We start from the raw sequence: 19,307 nt of genomic DNA on the forward strand, positions 1-19,307 counted from the left end.
TAAAGGTAACAAAAAGTCGATGGATCGATTAAAAATAATTTTTATGGCACAAAAGAATAAATTAGCAGGAGGAGAAACCTCTCCAATCTATTTACACATAATACAAAGAAATGAGGAATTTACAATTCAAACTTGAGCGACTTCTGCCATACTAGTGAAAGTTGTAAATTTGAACTGGTGAGATGATCTGGTCTTTAATCCTATTCAAATGGTTAAGCTTCCTGTCAAATTCTTTTGAACTAGAGATGCCTTCTTAAGCTGAGCTGCCACTAGAAGAAGCTCCACCATTTCAAATCCAGCAGCAGAGACACAGTCTACATCGTCATTGCCACCCAAATCATCTGCAGCAGGTCCATTGGGTGATCCATTGTCAGCCTCGGCTGACCAACTAACAGGAAGGGAACTTCCAAGGGCTGTCTTAATAAGATTTGCCTCAAAGATGATGCCATCCAGGTTCTCCAACAAGCCGCTGTCCATCTTAGACACTTCAACCTCTAGAGCCTAGACAACATTAGCTGTAATTTCATGAAGCTGTCGTGGAGGTACGTCAATATGACCAAATCATATATTCTTTCTCCAAACAAAAGCATAATCAAAACCTTAACATTACGCATACTATCAGGACCGTTGTAGATGGACACATGCATTGAAGGACCCCTAGGAAGACTGGAAAAGCAACACGGTCCAACTCCTCAAACATTGTACCAATTATAACCCATGCTATGAAACTTACAAAAGTTGGGAAAAATCATGCAATATTGTAGCGTCTGGTAACCATCTAGAATATTCATACCAAAAAAACCGGTCTTACGTCATCACTCTTTTGCTGTTACCTAAAATTTTAGACTGTCATGGCAGACGAGAAAGAATTTGCAATATAAAGTTCCAAGTTCACAACTAGAATGACCACTATGAAGGAAAGAAGAAAGAAACCAAACATGCCTTCATCAACGAGAGGCGAAGCTTGTGTATGCAAGATGTGATGTGCTCCATACTAGTGATGCTTTCTTGAAGCCTTGCATTTTCAACTTTCAACCTGCAATGAACACTGTGATGTTTCATATGTACAAATAGAAACTTACCAACCTATATTAGCCCATTAGGCAAGGCATAAAAAATGAAGAGCTCAAGAAGGCCACAAACCAAGGAGAACATCCAAGGGTGTCAATTTGGTGCAACAATACATAAAGCTGAACTTGTAAGGAAATGAACTTAGCAAGAAAAAACCAGGTTTATCGAGCCAGAAGCTGAAACCAATATGTTCAGTAATGCCCAGATCAACCAATCATTGCTCGACCATACTCTGGTTACTGAGTTCCATCCTGCTTGACTTTCTTTCTTCTCTTCCTAACGGGGATGGAGCCTATCTGCCTCAAGTCCTCTTTAGAAGGGATACCACATCTTGGTTCTTCTTAGATGGATAAACACATGCTAACTTAACCAAGTTTTCTTAAGGCTCATGGGCCTAGAATTGCAGGTCCAACCTGGCATGCTACAGCTAAATGTGATTCGAAGCACAACACAGTAAACACCACCAAGTCAGCAATTCTTGACGTTTACAGAAAACTCTGCAGTTTTCCTCTCCATCACAGAGAGAGAGAGAGAGAGATGAACCAAAGAGAGGAAACAAATCACAAAGTAATTACGATAAGTCCCTCCCAAAACAAATGCAGCCCCTAATCCAAAGTCCATACTTACGTAGCAAGATTCAAACTGTAGCTGGAAGTGGTGGATGAACGGTTGTCTCTGTTATTTGCATTAGTGATAGTGCTATTTCCCTGGCCATCTGACAAACCTATCCACTGTTTCAAGTACGATCTCCTGAACATACTTCTAATTTTCCCCTCTTTGTCAAAGGCATGGCCTTGTCTATGTCCATCACGGATAGTTCTAAAAGAATGAAGCAAGTGATCAGTATCTCCAAAAGGAAAGAGAGAAGATTTCTAGTGTAGGAACATATGCAAACATAGATCCAATTGAAAACTTCTTCACTCCCAGGGATCTAGTCAAAGAAAAATTAGTAGATGCAAAAACATGTTGACACTATTCTTGATGATATGTGGCTTTTATTTATCCAATTGCACAAAAATACTGATATTGCTAAAGAAAAGAAAACAATAAATGAAGCCCCGAAGTTTTCATTTTGCATCAGATAACTTAACAGATGTTGCTCTATTGAGTACTAAAATAGGAGCTTCCGTGCAGAATACATGCTCCACCACATCCAGTTTCTTCTACTTTCCATAGCATAATATCCAAAACGTGAAAAGCAACCACCGTTTAGCTTATTCTGAAATTGAACAGTATTCCATCCATTACCCTAGTTCCTCCCCACCTCAATGGAAGCAACGTAATTGGTTTTCAGCAGTTTCAAAAAGATTGAACTGCTAAGACAAGTTCTATTTTTATTATAGATGGTGAAACTTGTCAACCCAGTTGTGAAAAGGACCTGCTCTCAGCACTGCGTAGCAGCATCATTTGATAGTGTTCTTTTTCCTGTCTCTTACTATCATAAGATTAGTTTCTGCAAAAACCGGCTTACTATTTATCTAACGGTGAGGATATTTCATAAATGGCAGACAATATACACATGACTGCAAAAATTGTCAAAAGAACTAATGTAGCATTTGAGCCACTAATAAAGTTTTCCAGATAACACAAAAAGGATGCCACCAGTCACTCCCAGCCCCTCTTATTAGCGAACAAAGAATTTCTCCACGAAGAAAAGGATTCATTATTGATAATGGTAGTGCCAATCAAGATAGACTGTTTACATGCAGGGGCAGGGGAAGAGAGACAAAGAAAGATCCATACTCTTGCAGTTGTTGAAATTCATGTCTTAGTTGTGCTAGCTCCACAAGGGCCTTCACCTTTTCATTGGTAACCTGTTAAAGGTCAAAATAAGATTATAACTTTAGGATATCACCAGATTGCAGTATCTTCCACCAGCTAATAATCTGGAAATAATTTAAGGTAGAAAGTTGCACCACTTCATATTCAAATTTTACACGCAATTCGTATCTCAAAGATGTTTGTGTTTGCCATCTTGATGGACAAGCATGAACTCATCAATTCTTCGTATAACTACTGGGTGGCCACTAAAATTAGTAATTATTGGTATTGAGATCAAAGATAATTTTTCTTTAAAAGATGAATGTGCTTCTGCAGAAATATTCTTGTCAGCATCATCACAGTTCAGTTAGGGGTAAAAAATTGTGGTAAACTCCTTAGGTCAACTAATGATATAAGCAGCAAAGTGCTGACTGCTGAGACAGTTCACACCAACAAGTATCAAATTTTTTTAATTCAAAATAATACAGAATTTCATGAGAAAAATGTGAAATTTTTGTGTCCTAAATCTTGGAGATAATACAGGTAAAAGAATTCATCAGATGATTTTTTGTCTTCTAATATACATTTGCAAGGAATATATGTGTCGCCTACTATTAATATGTTATGTACATAAATGACATTATTTGCCTATTATATTCATGGAAGCAATAACCATTACTGCAGCAGAGGAACTGTGAAATATTCAAGTACCTACAAAATCCAGTCATACTAAGGTAAAGTTGCTGCAGTTCAGTCAAATAGTTCCTTTTTCTTATCAGGTTGGAACTAACAACAACTGTTGGGACAACAAACAACCATCTTGATTGCACGTTGACATTACCATACAACCATTTTTCACAACTATTGAGGTACTAATTTCTGGAAATATGGGTTGCTCAAAACAAAATAAAATGTTCACATCTTTATTAAGAAAAAACAATATGATTGATGCTGAGTAAGAAAACACCTCTTGCAGGATAAAAGAATGTACTACAACAGAAAATACAAAGAGAATTTTGCATCTGAAGATTCTGAACATGTAGAGGAGACTTCAGACCATAGTCAGAAAAAACTTTCTCGCGTTTTAAACAGCGAGGTTTTCTCGGGTATACTACGGCAAGCTTGAAAAAAAGGAAAATACGGTAAATTTTTAAAAACTTAAAAAAACTAAAAATGAGGGAAAATAAAATAAGTGAGAAACTAATAACACAAACATCAAAAAACTAAGTATATTTGTAACAAATAAAAATTAGAAAATGAAAAAAAAAAACAGTTTGGCATTAAAAAACGTGAAGAAAAATGAATAAAATGAAAAACAAGGAAAAACATGTTTTTTCCATTTTCACGTTTTTTTCATTTTAACATTTGAAAAAAACAGTGAAACGGCTAATTTATTTATTGCATTTTTTTTCACGTTTTTTCCAAAGAAAATACTTTTTTTGTGACTATGCTTCAGACAAAGACTTTACAATTGTCATGCATCCTTGTGCACCTATAAATAATCCCTTCTTGTGTCACTAACACTCTAACGAGCAATTGTTCCTCAATATCCTTTCAGAAGGAATGAACTTTTCAAGATATTGCAAGAACCCTTAACATAGAAGCAAAAGTATTGTTAGAAAACTTTGTCCTTGTTGCCATTTTCCTTACCTCTAAGCAAACTAGCAAACTGACAAGGGCTCTAGAGAAGTTCTCTTAACAGTAAGATTCCCACTTTAAGGAGGCATTTTTTGTCATTAATATAAAATTTAGAAACTAAACTTAAATTTTCTTAGCCTTCTACCCGAAATTTAAAGTGTGCTTTTTCCTGTACAAATAATGATTCAACCACATTTCTGCTTAGGAAACATGAGTCACATGCCTAGGGTAAATCAGATCCAACAATGTTGCTAACATTATGGAAATCTCATAAACATTATCATCCTTTTCAGATGACCTTTCTCCCGAGTACTCTTATTTTCTTGAGACTTTCACAAGAGTCCCTTCTGATCATACTTTTTCCTCAAACTGTGGGTCTTCCAAAGCCTTGGTAATATTTCACATTCACAATGTTGCTTGCGAGATAGCCTGTAACAACTTGGACCACTCCCATAACAAGCTTGGGCTCCTAATTAGTGGATTCAATGCTGCCCATAGCAGCTTCATTCCAGCCCAAAAAAAAACTAGAAACTAAGACAACCACTCACTTAACCACCCTTCGTATAAGCCCTTTGAAGGTTGCCAATAATCTTCAATAAGAGACTAAACTTTCCACTATAAGGTGTTATAATTATTCCCTTTAAGGCACACTCATCTATGCATGTGGTTACCTAGGTCTGAGCGTTCTACCATGCTCTGATACCAACCAGGAAGGAGCCACATGTAGGGCTTTTGTGGGCAGTTGCCCACATTGACCCATAAAGTTATTGTATTTACATACAGGTTAACCCTAAACTTTTCTATATTTATATAGAAAATGCCCCTCAACATTTACTGATTTATATATGGTTTAATCAATTTCTATGTATCTGAAGGATCAATGTTCTTTGACTTAGTCATTCTCAGCCAAAAATTTCTTGCTCTGCCATTTATACCAACTGTAAGAACTTCAAACTCCCATACTAGACTTAGGCTTCTGCCTTCTAGTTTGGCGGATTCTAAACTTGTCCCCTAGTAGCTTTAGTTTCAGCCTCAAAAAAAAAAATTAAGAAACTAGGACAACCAATTGCTTAATCAACCACTTATAAGCTCTTGAAGATTTTTAACAATCTTTACTACAAGACTAAACTTCTGATAATGGGGTGTTATATATTTTGATTTTGCAACTCAAAAAAGAAGCACTTTTTAGTCAAAATAGACTTTTATAGTTGCCAACTTTTAGCTCCAAAAAAGCCTTTTCAATGCATTGAAATCTAAACAACCAAGAAACCAACCCCATTGGAGAAGCCACCTAGATACCTTTATAGGACTAGATGCACAAAATGGAAAAAGAACAATAAACTATTACATCGACTGTATATATGATTACCATAGGAACAATGTTTATCTGAACTATGTCCATGTGTTTGTGAACTAGAGCTCTTAGTTATATTTGTACGTGCATACACATCTATAATGAATGAAGCTCTTTGGAACTGAAATACATATCCTTCAAATAAGCTTCACAAACACTCTATCTTCACAAATATCATACAAATGCTCAAACGGGCATAAAAACAAGGTGCAAATGAAAACCACAAGAAATAAAGCAAAAGTATCAATAACATTCAATCCAAAATGAACAAAAGCTCAAATACATACAGAGAAGGGTGCATACCCCTTACATACAACAATGGCCAGTCAACTAGCTAGCTACAAATACATAAATAAAATATATGAAAAGAAAATAATGAATGAAAAAAAACAAAAAAATGTATATCAGAAAGTGAGAAACATATATGAATAAATATAATAATCTATATATACACATTATATACACACACAAACAATCTACTAGAAATAAAGTGGATGTGTGGTGGAAATCAAATGCAGCACTGCACACTTTGAAGTAAATTATAGAGAGAGGATTCTCTTATATCCGAGGCAACTAAGGATGAAATTTAAGAGAAATATTACTTGAGCCAAGGTCGCTTGAAGATCATCACACTTTTTCTCTAGAGCTGTTTGGACATTCTTCTGTAATAAATAGAGCTCCTCCTGCTGTGACAAAAGTAACAGTGCATCCACCTGAAGACACAACTGCCTGTTAGTAAATAAGCTGCAAGTACTGTAACATGACATTGAAAACCACAAGAAACAAGAGCATCCAACTATTTATAAGAAAAAGTTTCATTCAAGGCATGATTCTACACATAAAATATCAGAAAAAAATAAAATAGAAAAAGAAAAACAGAATACATATACGTCGTTGCATCAAATTGTCAGGATCTACAAAATCCATGACCAAATAATGCAATTAGAATTAAGATTAACGGATCTTAATTCAACTGCACTCACAACTAAACTTAAACTAACTAAAAACTCAAGCAAAGATCAAACGAACAAGAAGAACAGAAGAAAACTAACAAACACTTCATTTCTTTCAACTTTTTTACTGACCCCCTTACAAAATGACCCAATGTCCCCTTTTATAGAGAAAGGGATGGACTGCAGATCTGGATCCATTTACAAATATTAAAAATTCTAACTGGATCCAATTACAAAATTTGGTTATGCTTTCATCTTGCATCAGACTCCCCTAGTTGGAAAAGAGTCGTCCTCGGCGAGTTTAAACCTTCCATCCTGCCAAAATGGTTCTTCACCTTAGAGAGTTTGGACAAGGTTTGGATCTGCTGAACAAAAGGTCCCACCACTCACCTGTGTATGCTAAAATGGTGGTCTGCTCACTATCTTCTTATGATGATCAAGGTGGTGGCTTCGGAGAAGGAACGCGAGCTTGGATATGATCTATGGGCATCCCCAAATCAGATCCATTCTCAAATGATGGAAGGAACTGGGTTGGATCTAGAATAGGAGACAACATCGGATCCAAACAGGGTTTAAAAGGGGCATTTAGGTATTTTGGATCCGGGTTCGAACCCATATGACCCTAAATCGGGCGGCATGGGCTCGAACCAGTTCTGTGGCCCACTCGGTTCGAACCGGTCTCGAAAGAGACCGGCCCGAACCGTCAGGCCTCTCGAGTTCCCTCTCGAGAGAGTCATGGTTCCTCCTTTCCGCGTGAGGCAGAGAGGGGAAACCACCGACGAAGGGAGGGGCGCCCACTGCCTCCCACCCGCAATGATGGTGGTTGAACAGCGATGGCGGGCGACTCCCCCTCAGTCCACGATCGTCGACGGAAGGCAGAGCGACGGGAGGCGGCCGGACAGACGGAGGCGCCACCAGATTTTGCCCCACTGGTTGAGGAGGATTGCTGGCGACGTCCTTTGCACCTCCACCGGCTGGAGATGTTTGCCGCACCTCTTCCAGTGCACAGGAAGGACCCAATGTCGTCGACGCTCCCTTCGCCAAACTTGAAGCCTTCATCTGCTCGCCGATGGGCAGACCCAAGAAGATCGGGACTTCTGCCTGACGAAGGGAAGAGGACATGGCAGATTCTCCATCTCCTCCGGTTGAAATCAGGGGAGCTCCGGTGGGGAGCCCAAACGCCGGATTTGGTATGCCTGCCAGCGATGGAGCTCCAGCGGAAATCCCTCCCATTGTTGCACATATTTTATTCCCGATTCCGCCCAAAGCCCCAACATCTCTCTCAAAGGGATCTCAACCCAGTTTCAGCAAGCAAGTAAAACTGTGACTCAGCTAAGCAACACCCGACTTTCTATCAGTTGTTGGGTCTGTTAACTGGATTGACCCCTTGAGCCTGGCCAAGTTGAAAAGCCCAATGGGATGAATCCAGGTTCAGCAACACCTTAGAATTTAAGAGAAACACTTGATAACTATCAGATACATACAAGCATGAATGTACTTGCATATGCACATGCAAAATCATTTAATCCCAGTTTCAGCAAGCAGGTAAAACTGTGACTCAGCTAAGCAACACCCGACTTTCTGTCAGTGGCTGAGTTTGTTAACTGGATTGACCCCTTGAGCCTACCCAAGTTAATGGGATGACTCCAGAATTAGCAACACCTTAAAATTTAAGAGAAACACTTGACAACTATCAGATACATACACACATGAATGTATTTGCATGTGCACATGTAAAATCATTTAATCCTAGTGTCAGCAAGCAGGTAAAACTGTGACTCAGCTGAGCAACGCCTGACTTTCTGTCAGTTGCTGAGTCTGTTAACTGGATTGACCCCTTGAGCCTGGCCAAGTTAAAAAGCCCAATGGGATGACTCCAGGTTCAGCAACACCGATACTCAAGGCTTCAGAAAAAATTTAGCATCCTGGAAGAGAAAGGATGATAAAAGTGGAACCTTCTCTTGCATTGCCTGAGCTAATGCTTTATGCTCATCATCAGAACCTTTGGAACAAACCATGATTGAGGGAGAGATGACTTCCTGCAAAAGATCCAAAGGTGAAAAAATTAACTTTCTAGGTAACGCAAGAAAAGAAGCAAAAAACCTTCAGCTAGGGGCTTTGATTACCCTGAGAAAAAAGAAAAAAGGAAAAAGAAAATGCATTGGATGGGAGATCTTTCAACCACTCATACATCACAAATCAAACACAGGTGAAACTGTTCATAAAAATTTCACCTGTTGCAATTTGCAACTTGAAAAGCTTAAATTTTCTGGAAATGTTTCACCCACTAAAACATTTCAGGCTGTCAAAGACCCTCAGCGATAATTTTAATCCTTCTGCTGATCTCGTCAGCACATTTAGTGACAAACTCCAATATACTTCAGAGTATCTTCTGAAAAACTAGTAACCAAAAAAGTCTATTTTCTAAAATATTAATGTCCAAGTTTATTAAGAAAATATTCACAAAGGGAAAAAAAAAAAGCAAACTAAGTAATGTGTCCAAAGCCCAAGACAAACAATTCAAAAAACAATTCCACTGAATATGAAATAAGCACATTTAGGGAGACAAACAAAGGTAAAGTTTGTCAGGAAAGATACCAGGGTGCCAATAGGTAGATACTTTTAATGTACAAATTGTTGTCAATGATTTCATTCCTTGTTTTGCTCTGAAAGGTCATTATGTCCTACTGGCTTCATGGTCGTATAAGCTATCTAAAAGAAAACAGGTTCTCTTGCTTAATCTAGACATTTATCATTAAGTGGATCAGTCTTTTCTTTCCTCCAGTTAATGTCACTGTTTTCTCTTTAGTCATCTTACTCTTACAGACAACACCTGTACTTTGCCAGGCAAGACACTTATTCATGATATCACTGAACTTGAAGCCCTTTCAAGCAAGGATGTCTGAGTAACCTTAATGCTTGTATTTTATCATGGTCCCATAAATAATCGATAGCAGTTTTGAAGCTTCAAAAGCTGTATAACTAATCAACAAGATTATAGTGGTTTCTGATAATCGAGTCAAACGGACTAGGTAACTTTTTCTGAATGGAAGTAAGCATGATTTTCTTTATCAAGACTTAAACTGGTTAGTATAAGTGAATAAATGCCCATCAGATATAATCCGCTGAGAGACTTTCAGCTTCCTCAGCACCTCTACAAGACATGCATCAAAAATGTGTGCTCCATTTCTTTACATTTGCTGCATTTGACCCGACTGTCCACAAGACAATCTTGTTCATTAAATGCAGAAGTTTCTTTAGATCCTAAAGCAATTTACCAGAGCTTGTACAATGTATTAGTGTTTTTTCCAAGCAAACAAGTCGTAGCACAAGAAGCAACAATCATGTAGAAAATACATGCATGATACAGATCATGAAACATTCACATTGACAACGAAGTCAACTCTATAACAGCATGATCTGTATACTTACTAAAATTAAACTTTGTTCTCCAAAATAAAATCCAACAATAGTTGTACCTCAAAAAACATGTCAAAAACTTAAAAATGAATTGAGTAATTCAAAGTTTGAATTTTACCCACAACCCTGATTAAATATATCCATGTGGAAGAATCTACCTTGATCGGTTAACTGGTGTCTTCAATTATAAACATACCTTTGGCGTATTACAAACATCAGCACAAGTGGTTATGTGGACGTCCTTGCACTCAGGCTCATCGCATTCTGGTCTGCTCGACTGCCTATGCACGTTTGACTGAAAAATTTCTTGAAAGGAACAAACTACTGATGAAATTACAGTTCTCCATTCGTCCAACAAAGCCACAACTTCATTTCTCATTTCACTGTGAACTTGATGAAGAACCTTAAGGCCTTTGTGCACAGCATCTTCCAAGTGGTACTGTCAAATACACAAGCATTACTCAAGCGAAACCAAGAAAGATTACAATACAAGTGATAAGTAAAAAAAGGATACTTTACATTTTTTTTTTTCAATATGTGAACCTCCTTCTTCAAAAGCTCCTCGGTTCTGAAACTCTAGAAAACCAGATTTAAATCCTAATTAGTTATGGTGTAAAAAATTTGGTTTACAGTAAACTACCATTTGTTGTTTTCATTGAATTCATATACCTCACAGAGTTTGTCATGCAGAAGAAGGTTTGACGTTCTCAATGCAACCACTTGATTCTCCTACATGACAAGAAGAAAATATAAGAATTCATGCATAACTTTGTGGTCTCAAACGACTGCAAAGCATCACACTCACATACTCCTGAAGAGCAAGGTTTGAGGCTTTCAATGCCAACAACTCCCTCTCCAATGATTCCTATAAACAAGCAAAAATAAGGATTCTTTTTTTGCTATCCCATCATCATGAGGCTTTCCCATCATCATGAGGCTTTGCCATTTCAAATGACTACCAATAAGGCATGCATATTTGTGCATATATTTGCAAAGAAACTATACAAGAATCCACTTAAAGAGAAGAAACTAGAAGGGTTATACCACACATTTTTCTATATCACAGACATGGTTTCACTAGCCACACATGAACTTGTTGTCTATAATAATGCAGATGGAGCATATGATCCATACGAGAGGCAAGCCATCTCACATGTTTATTGACATGAACTTAGTATCATGGACTAGCAAGAAACAAAAGGTTGTGGCTAGATTCCATACTGAGGCAGTGTACAGATCCATTGCTGCTGCCACAGCTGAGGCTACTTGAGTTCAACATTTGTTGACAGAAGGAGGCGAAGGGATTTCTCATGCCCTATTGTCATGTGACAATCTATGACAATCTAAGTGGCATAAATATGTTTTCATCCAGTTCACCATACTTGTGCCAAACACATTAGATTAACATGTGCAAAAAATTTGCCTTTTTTTCCATTCCAACCTTTGGTTGCTTTCACAAAGCAAAAATGAATGCAAAAAACTTGTATATGTTTTTCTATTAGAATTATGAACATCAAGAAGGTTCTTTAATTTATTTGTATATAGATATAGTTGAATGTGTTGCAGGAAAGGAAGGCAACAAATATTAGGATGTCAGTATGGAAGAATTTAATTAGAATGCAAACATGAGCAGAATATTTTAATTTGGAATTATGTGATCCTTCCATTTTATCATGCTCCAATCTGCAAGAGGAGGAGGAGGAGGAGGATAAGGACAATGAAGTGGAGATGGAGTTAGGCTCATAATAATCATTTTACTATCGATTAAATAATTTTGTAATTTTGATTGCAATAAACTGTACATGAACTTATATATCATTTTGGAGTTTTGTGGATTATTGAAATGACCCAATGGATTAGGTTGTGTGTGCACATATGAATTTATTTTGCTTGAATTTTGTGGATCATGATATATATATATATATATACACACATACATACATATGAACAATATACATACATACATACATATATATATATATATATATATATATATATATATATATATATATATCGGTATGTATGTATGTATATACCCACTATTTTTTAAACTGCCACGTTGTGCCCTTTGTACCCATACTTGCACCCATGTTATTTCTAGTGTTTACAAGCTGAAAAGGTTGGGGAAATTGCCCCTTAAGTATAACACAAATTGGAATTGAGCAACAGGTTTATATTAAATCAACATGTATACACCTAAGCGTAGTCTATGCAATGATAGTAAGCAATGTAATTCGTGGGACAGCTAGAACTGAAGTTACTCAACAGTCAACATACTGAAAATAACTAAAGCATACCTTCTCCAACCTCATGCTTTCTCTCAGCTTTGCCAACTCCCTTTGTAGTTCATCATTCTGAGCCTTCTGTTCGGCAAAATTTTTTGTCAATACCTCAAACCTGTCAGACAGAAAGATTTAGACACCGGAGATGACAGCAATTACAATTACAAGAGCAACATTTATAAACCTGTCTGAAGTAAATTAGATACTTGAAATGGCAACGATTATAAAAACAAAAGCAACATTTACTTGGTCACACTAAATTGGTCAGAAGATAAACAGAATTAATTGCATTGGGATCATCAGCTACATGGCTTTCAACAAAAAGCCAGTAACATCAGCACCAGCATGGGACAAGCCCCCAAAAAAAAAATCTGGTACACTTAGTATTGAATAGAGCAAGACCTTTTATGTTATGGTTTACTAAAAAGGTATTTTTCTTGGTGGTAAAAGTTATGTTCTTCCTCTATCCACCCTTTATAATTATGAATTGTTTTATATTTTTAGGCTTATATTCAAATTAATATGTTATGCTATAGCCTTTTGTAGCATGTCCAGGCTGCAACTTGGGTGGACTGTTCTGTGGTAATTCATAAAGACAGTCTCTGGTCTTAATACGTACACTTGGTTTATACGGAAAATCCAGACCATTGCGTCAAATATGTTTTGTTTTCAGTTTTCACATGCTTGCTGCCCATTACGTTACAAAGTATAGAGTTCCATGTCTGTGTGGTATCCAACAAATTTTCAATCATATTAACTTTGTCATCCACTCACTGGCCAATCATTATGAATATATGCCCCATGAAGCAGAATTCCTCTAGAGCTATGTATAGGTTAATTCCCCAATTTGATACAAACAATAACGAAATGCCTATTAAAGAAATAAAGTTAATAAACCCATATCTGCTGATTTATAATGTGACTATACAATGTTTACAAAACAAACAAATTCAGTATAATAGCTTCAATACTTGAGAAGTGAGAATGTATTGCTAGGGAAAAATGTTTCAATAGCTTGACAAACATAATAAGCCTGTAGTCAAAGCAAAGTCCAAGAAATGCTTCACAAATCACAATCATAGTTACCTTATTTGCATGTCATTCATCCTAATAAACATATCTTCCTCACTCTCTTTTGCCTTCTCTGCCTGCAGTAGATTATAAGGGCCTTAGATGAGGGAGAACATGAAATTCCTGGGGAAGCAGGTTACAACTTACAATATTCTTCCATACCTCCAAAAGGGACTGATCCCTTTCAGCAAATGCAGCAGCCATGCAATTTTGGAAAAATTTAACTTGTTTTTCAGCATCTTTGTTCTGAAACTCTCCAGAAAAGTCATAAACTTAAAAAGCACACAGAAATATTTCCACACAATAAATGTAAATGACAATATCAGTAGCATCTGAAAAAAAAATCACACAAAAATCTCCTTTAAAACCTGATCTCGTAATAACCTTGATTTGTATTGCCCAAGAATGTTATTGAACTCATTAACTCAAACAATTCCCCTTCAAACAACAACTACGTAGATGCATGTAACTATGTAAGTCATTGTTTGAAATGTGAATGAAGGAAACAAGCTGAAAGCAACAAATGCTTACCTTTGAGACTTCTTGACTGTGCAATTCAGCTAATTGAGCCTTAGAAAAAATAAACGCACTGCATTAGATGCCAGAAAAAAATAACATTGACACAAATAAGTGGTTAACAGCATTGATCTAGCACCTTGACATGGTAAGTTTCTGAAAGCTCCTCCTGAAGATTAACATTCTCTCTCATGCATGCAGATAATTTTTTCTTTAGATTTTCAATCTCCTGCTCCAACAAGGTCGTCCTGAAAGCAACTTGAGCTAACTCAAATTATTTGCAGAAGAGAATATAAACATGCAATCACTACAGAAGCTCAAATGGTAATACTATATTTGGAATTACAAACCTCTGAAAATGCATTCGGGTTGCCACAACAAGGTATGCAGGACCAGCTTGCTGCATGCACAACTGTTCAATGTCCTTCTGAAGTGCGTCCCTCTCTGCAGAAGAAAGGTATTAGCAAAAGGTTGCAAGTTCAGTGAGAAAATTCATAGCCTCACTCGTTTAGGAGGAATTTTTTTTAATCTCATGATGTTGCAAGAAGCAGCACTTTTCTTTAATCACATTTGAGATCATCTAAACATGGAATCTGATGTCAATGTCATGACTGGAAATTCATCATTCAAGCCTGATCACAACATATAGGGAATAACTAGGATAAGATATTGATGATAGAATCAAGTATGAGTATACACCACGGTGGGGAACAGATCTCATGCTATGCTAGCTATTTATTCAGCATGTCTAATTTCTCCTATTTTAGTATCTTCTGCTTCACGAAGCCATTTTCTGCATAATATTCTTGTCTTTCTTCTTTTCTTTCTCCCTCTTATCTTCTGCTTAAGAGTAGATTATTTGTACCTCTATTCTTTTTCTCTCATAAGCTTCTAATCCAAATGCCATCTGGTAAGCAATTCATTATATCAACAAATTGCTGAAGTCAACCTACTGCACCGTGCAATTATATCCAATCCAAGCAAGAAGTGCCCACCATGTTATCTATTACTCATCATTTTGCAATCATAACCCCTCGAATGATTTTTCTCCTCTTCTTTGAAGGGTTATCTTTTTCAAAAATTAGAATATAATTGGTGGCGTTAAAAGAAGTTATTGTTTCTTAATTCTTATATGAAGATATGGAATAAATCAGACACTATACCCTCCTCAATGGCAAATATATATGAACATAAGATCAATAGAAGGTTGTTTTTCTAGTTTGATGCATAGTCAATAATGATTGCATACAAGATCCACATACTTACTTGTTCAGTGACTTGTCAATAATGATTGCATACAAGATCCACATACTTACTTGTTCAGTGACTTCATGCTTTTGGAAGATACTTGAACTTATGATCCAAGTCAGGGATCCATACCTCAGGAGGTTTTTCATTTTCTACCTACCTTGATAAATGGAAAACCATATACCAGCTTGAACTTGTTTAGCGGATCTTGACCTGGAAAGATAAGGTCTATCATGCACTCTATGCCCTAGGAGATTATCAACAAAAATCTATTTCTAGCATTATGTAACTTTCTTTCATGAGGTCAACAGCGATTTTTCTACAAATATGTGAATATACACAAGATAAACACAAACTCCCAAGTCATACACAAGTTGTTTCGTTCAGAAAGTTCTGGACAGTAACAAAATTGTTTTAAAAAAATAATAGATAATTGTTTCAGAGTGATTTCTGCACTACAATAAATCAATGAATTCAAGTAACATATCTTGGTCAGAAGATTTACTTCCTTACCATGTTCAAGTTGTGCAATTCTTGAAAGCAACTCATAGTTAGTGCTTTCTATCCCCTCCATACCTAGGAGAAAAATGGGGTAGATAAAAGCATGTCAGTCATTATCGCAAGATATATTTGACACATACAAGAAATCAAGAATTCATTTCCCCATTGCTGGCTCAAACAAAACAAATCCCCTTAAGCAACGATCAAAGTAAATAAGACAAACATCAACCCAAAGCTGACTACAAGAGACAGCATGACTAAATCAAATAGCCTTATCAACCAAACTGGAAGACTAAAAAGTATTAGGAGAAAACACCAAAAAAAAAAAAAAAATGCTGCGAATTAGTGGTTCGTGTTAACTTAGTGTCAAACTCACTGCACAGTCTTTGAGCATAACTACATCCAACGGGCAAGTGTCTGACATGCTGTCACATGACCATGAAACAATTACAGTTTCTCAGGCTTCCATTTAATAGTGGATTCTCCGACGAATTCAACCATTCAACTGCGGGAACTAATTCATCTTCATTCTTCATTCTCTTTGTAGCCTAATCTCAAATTTAAATGAACACAATCGACAGCAACAACTTATTGACATACCAAATAAAAGAATATCGTGCAGACAAACAAGGACTATAACAAAAACAACAACCCAGGGCTGCAACATTACACTTTTGCGGTAACTACTGGAGGAAAATACAACAGACAAACCTCCAGACATCAATTCACAAAAAGAAACACAAGCTGTTCCAACTAAGAAGCAAAAGGAGACAGCAGAGTCTTCTCCAACTGTTCCACTGCAAATTATGCGATTCCCAAAAATCAAGGGGCAAAAAGAACGGCAGCAGGAAAAGGACCAGAAAAATCCAATGAACTTACCCGATGACAATTATAACAACCAAAAGAGATTGGAAACGTGAAGGGGGGAACAATTCATCGCCGCGACGAAGGAAAGAAGCTTCGTTGTCGTTGCTAGATTGAGGGTTGAGGAAGGCGGTATAACTCTGAGCTCTGGACCAGGCTGGACGAATCCGTTCCTTTGAGGAAAAGAAAGTCTCTTCCGATGGGCTTGCCCAATTTCGCCCCTCGCCAACCGATCCGCGCTACCCACGACCAAGAAGCTTTCGATGAGTGAGCAACACAGGGATCTCGGAGTGATAGGTACCAAATTTGGTCCGAACTCCGAAGCGAGATGATTCTGGAGGGAGTATAGAATGAAAAGAGATTACGAACGAGAAGAGGAGGAAAACTAATTGACTGTGACACCGCGGGTGGATTTTCACGCAGTTGAGAGAGAGAGAGGGAGGGAGGGAAACAAGGAGGCGGGGAATTTTGGACCTGGGTTTGCCCTAGCGTGGGAAAGAAAGTAACGGTTGGCTGTTCAACGACCCACGGGCTCGTCACGAGCCATACCGACCCTTCTGGTACCCAATCTTCGAGAGTAACGGTTGCTTTTCTCGCTAGTCGGGGTAGCCCGGCCTTATATGGGAATAACATTGTCGAAGCCATTGGTATGGCATTTAGGTTTGTTTGTTTAATGAATGGTATCCTTTTGAAATTTCAAGTGGGCTTGATTAAGCGTTACTGTTTATGTTGGAGTTAAATTTATATATGATGTTGATCAATCACTATAACTTATTTACAACCCGGTTAACATGCTTTTGAACTTTATTAAGACAGTGTGTGTGGTCATGTCCTGCTTGTGGTTTACCTCACATTGGTGCGATACAAATGGGTGTACATCTTTCCGGTTAGCGGGGTTTTTCACCACCCGACAAAAAGCCCAAGCCTGAACAACTTTGACAATTAAACCCACCCTTTTTGTAGAAACCAACACATTTAATATAGTTAGCATGGCTTGAGTATTTTGCAGCTTCTCTCATAGGAGAGCTTCAACTCTCTCTTTTTCTCTCTTGCTTTCAATCTTTTCACGGCTTCTCATTTTTTCTCCCACCTTCATTCTGGTACTTAGTACTTCTTTGTCTGCCCTTCTCCCAATTCCTCTCACCCTGCGCATCCTCTTTGTTCTTGTCTCTTCCTCTTTTGTCAGCCATGTCTGACGTTTTGCAGTCTTGGTAAATGAGTTGTTGGTGGTGGATAATCTGGGAGGAGCAGAATAACCATGTTTTTAGAGCCTTAGCAACTTATTGCTTTTTTTGGCTATTTGCTTCAATTGGATATTTATAGGTTGTGTTTGTTTTACCATGGACAGATTCATGGATTTAAGATAAGACCACTCCTCTATCTGACCTTAAATTCATGGTTTTTAACATGTAGCATTAGGGGCAGACTGAGGAGGGAGGGGGGCCCGCCTAAGCCGTGGCCCTACCCCAGCTTACTGAAAAAAAAAATACATTAAAAAAAATTAAAAATTTATAGTTGCGTAATGTATTTTTTGGATTCTGATTTAGTTTGGCCCTATCCGAATAAGTTTATTGGACCGTTTGGCCCATCCTTGAAAAAAATCATGGCTTTGCTCCTGTGTAGCATGAATTTAAAATCCATGCTACTAAGATCCTTTGATGTTCTCTCAAAACACACTTTTTTTTTTATGCAGCCTCAATCTAAAAACAAGGCTATCAAACGCAACCTTAGTTTGTGCTTTGCACTCGACACCGCTTATATTACACCTCTTCTCCCCCTCCCTCCTCATCCTCTCCTACTAGTCTCTTTTTGTTGCTTTCTTCCTTCGCTTCTTTTGTTTTGTAGTAGAGTAACTTCTTGTCACCAAAATTTGTTAATGTTTTCCATTTAGTTGTCTCTCTCTCTCACCCTCTCATCAACGGCTGTGAGAGTGCTTTTTCTTTCTTTCAAAATCATATCCCTTCAAACTGAAAGATCCCAAACCAGCATGGTCGTGCTTCCCACCTCCTCTTAAGTCAGTCATTCATATATTTTAAAAGAAATTGTACAAAATTAAATATACACATAATGTTTTCCGTTAAATTGTAAAACCTAAAAGCTCAATAATTAACAAAAAAGACTGCCCACTTTGATGGTATTTTATTTTTCTAAACTTAGCAAAACTTTTTTTATTAGCTGAATAAAAATTTAAGCGTGTGGTCTTACCGAATATTGAGGGAGGGACCTGAGCTCTTACAGTCAATTCAAGTTCATAAAAAAAGAAGCCCACATGACATTCATAACAAAGCGGAGCCAAGTCAAATTGAAAAGAAAACTATATAATGTCTGCAACTTATGAGATTGATTCTCCCCACAAAATGAAGTCGATTCGTGCATTTTAGAATGACGGAACCGTTCATCCAAATTAACTATCTGGCTGAGTATGCGTGGATCTTGCCTCCGTAATATTGTAAATATCATGAATTCGGATATTTGGAAAAAGACAAGTAGCCTTGCACTTTGATTAATTAACAACAAACTAACTACCATTCAGCTGAAATCAATTTTTAAAAGCACCATCCACTGCCTAGTTTTTGCCATCCAAACAAAAACTAGGTTTCAAAAGGTGATAAACTGTTTTTCATCATG

At 37.3% G+C, this 19,307-nt stretch overlaps 1 protein-coding gene across 4 annotated transcripts; it reads right to left on the reverse strand.

The window, feature by feature from the left end:
- Positions 1 to 17,236, reverse strand: LOC116250224 (uncharacterized). 4 transcript variants are annotated; one of them, XM_031623749.2, is made up of 19 exons: positions 17,154 to 17,236; positions 16,695 to 17,013; positions 15,828 to 15,890; positions 14,417 to 14,510; positions 14,206 to 14,314; positions 14,082 to 14,120; positions 13,713 to 13,796; positions 13,566 to 13,627; positions 12,495 to 12,594; positions 11,003 to 11,062; positions 10,867 to 10,926; positions 10,717 to 10,773; positions 10,394 to 10,636; positions 8,733 to 8,816; positions 6,427 to 6,537; positions 2,815 to 2,885; positions 1,699 to 1,890; positions 943 to 1,036; positions 1 to 501 (listed from the first exon to the last, which is right to left on the reverse strand). In XM_031623749.2, exons 3-19 carry the CDS (start codon positions 15,886 to 15,888, stop codon positions 205 to 207), a joined length of 1,818 nt encoding a protein of 605 aa, XP_031479609.1. In that variant the 5' UTR covers positions 15,889 to 15,890; positions 16,695 to 17,013; positions 17,154 to 17,236; the 3' UTR covers positions 1 to 204. The 4 variants fall into 4 exon arrangements, with proteins under 4 accessions (XP_031479609.1, XP_031479608.1, XP_031479612.1 ...); XM_031623748.2 differs by lacking the exon at positions 17,154 to 17,236 and having other exon boundaries at positions 16,695 to 17,145; XM_031623752.2 differs by lacking the exon at positions 17,154 to 17,236 and having other exon boundaries at positions 14,417 to 15,527; positions 16,695 to 17,145.
- Positions 17,237 to 19,307: the final 2,071 nt, after the last annotated feature.

The sequence above is a fragment of the Nymphaea colorata genome, chromosome 3 (assembly GCF_008831285.2).
Source record: "Nymphaea colorata isolate Beijing-Zhang1983 chromosome 3, ASM883128v2, whole genome shotgun sequence".
Taxonomy (NCBI): domain Eukaryota; kingdom Viridiplantae; phylum Streptophyta; class Magnoliopsida; order Nymphaeales; family Nymphaeaceae; genus Nymphaea; species Nymphaea colorata.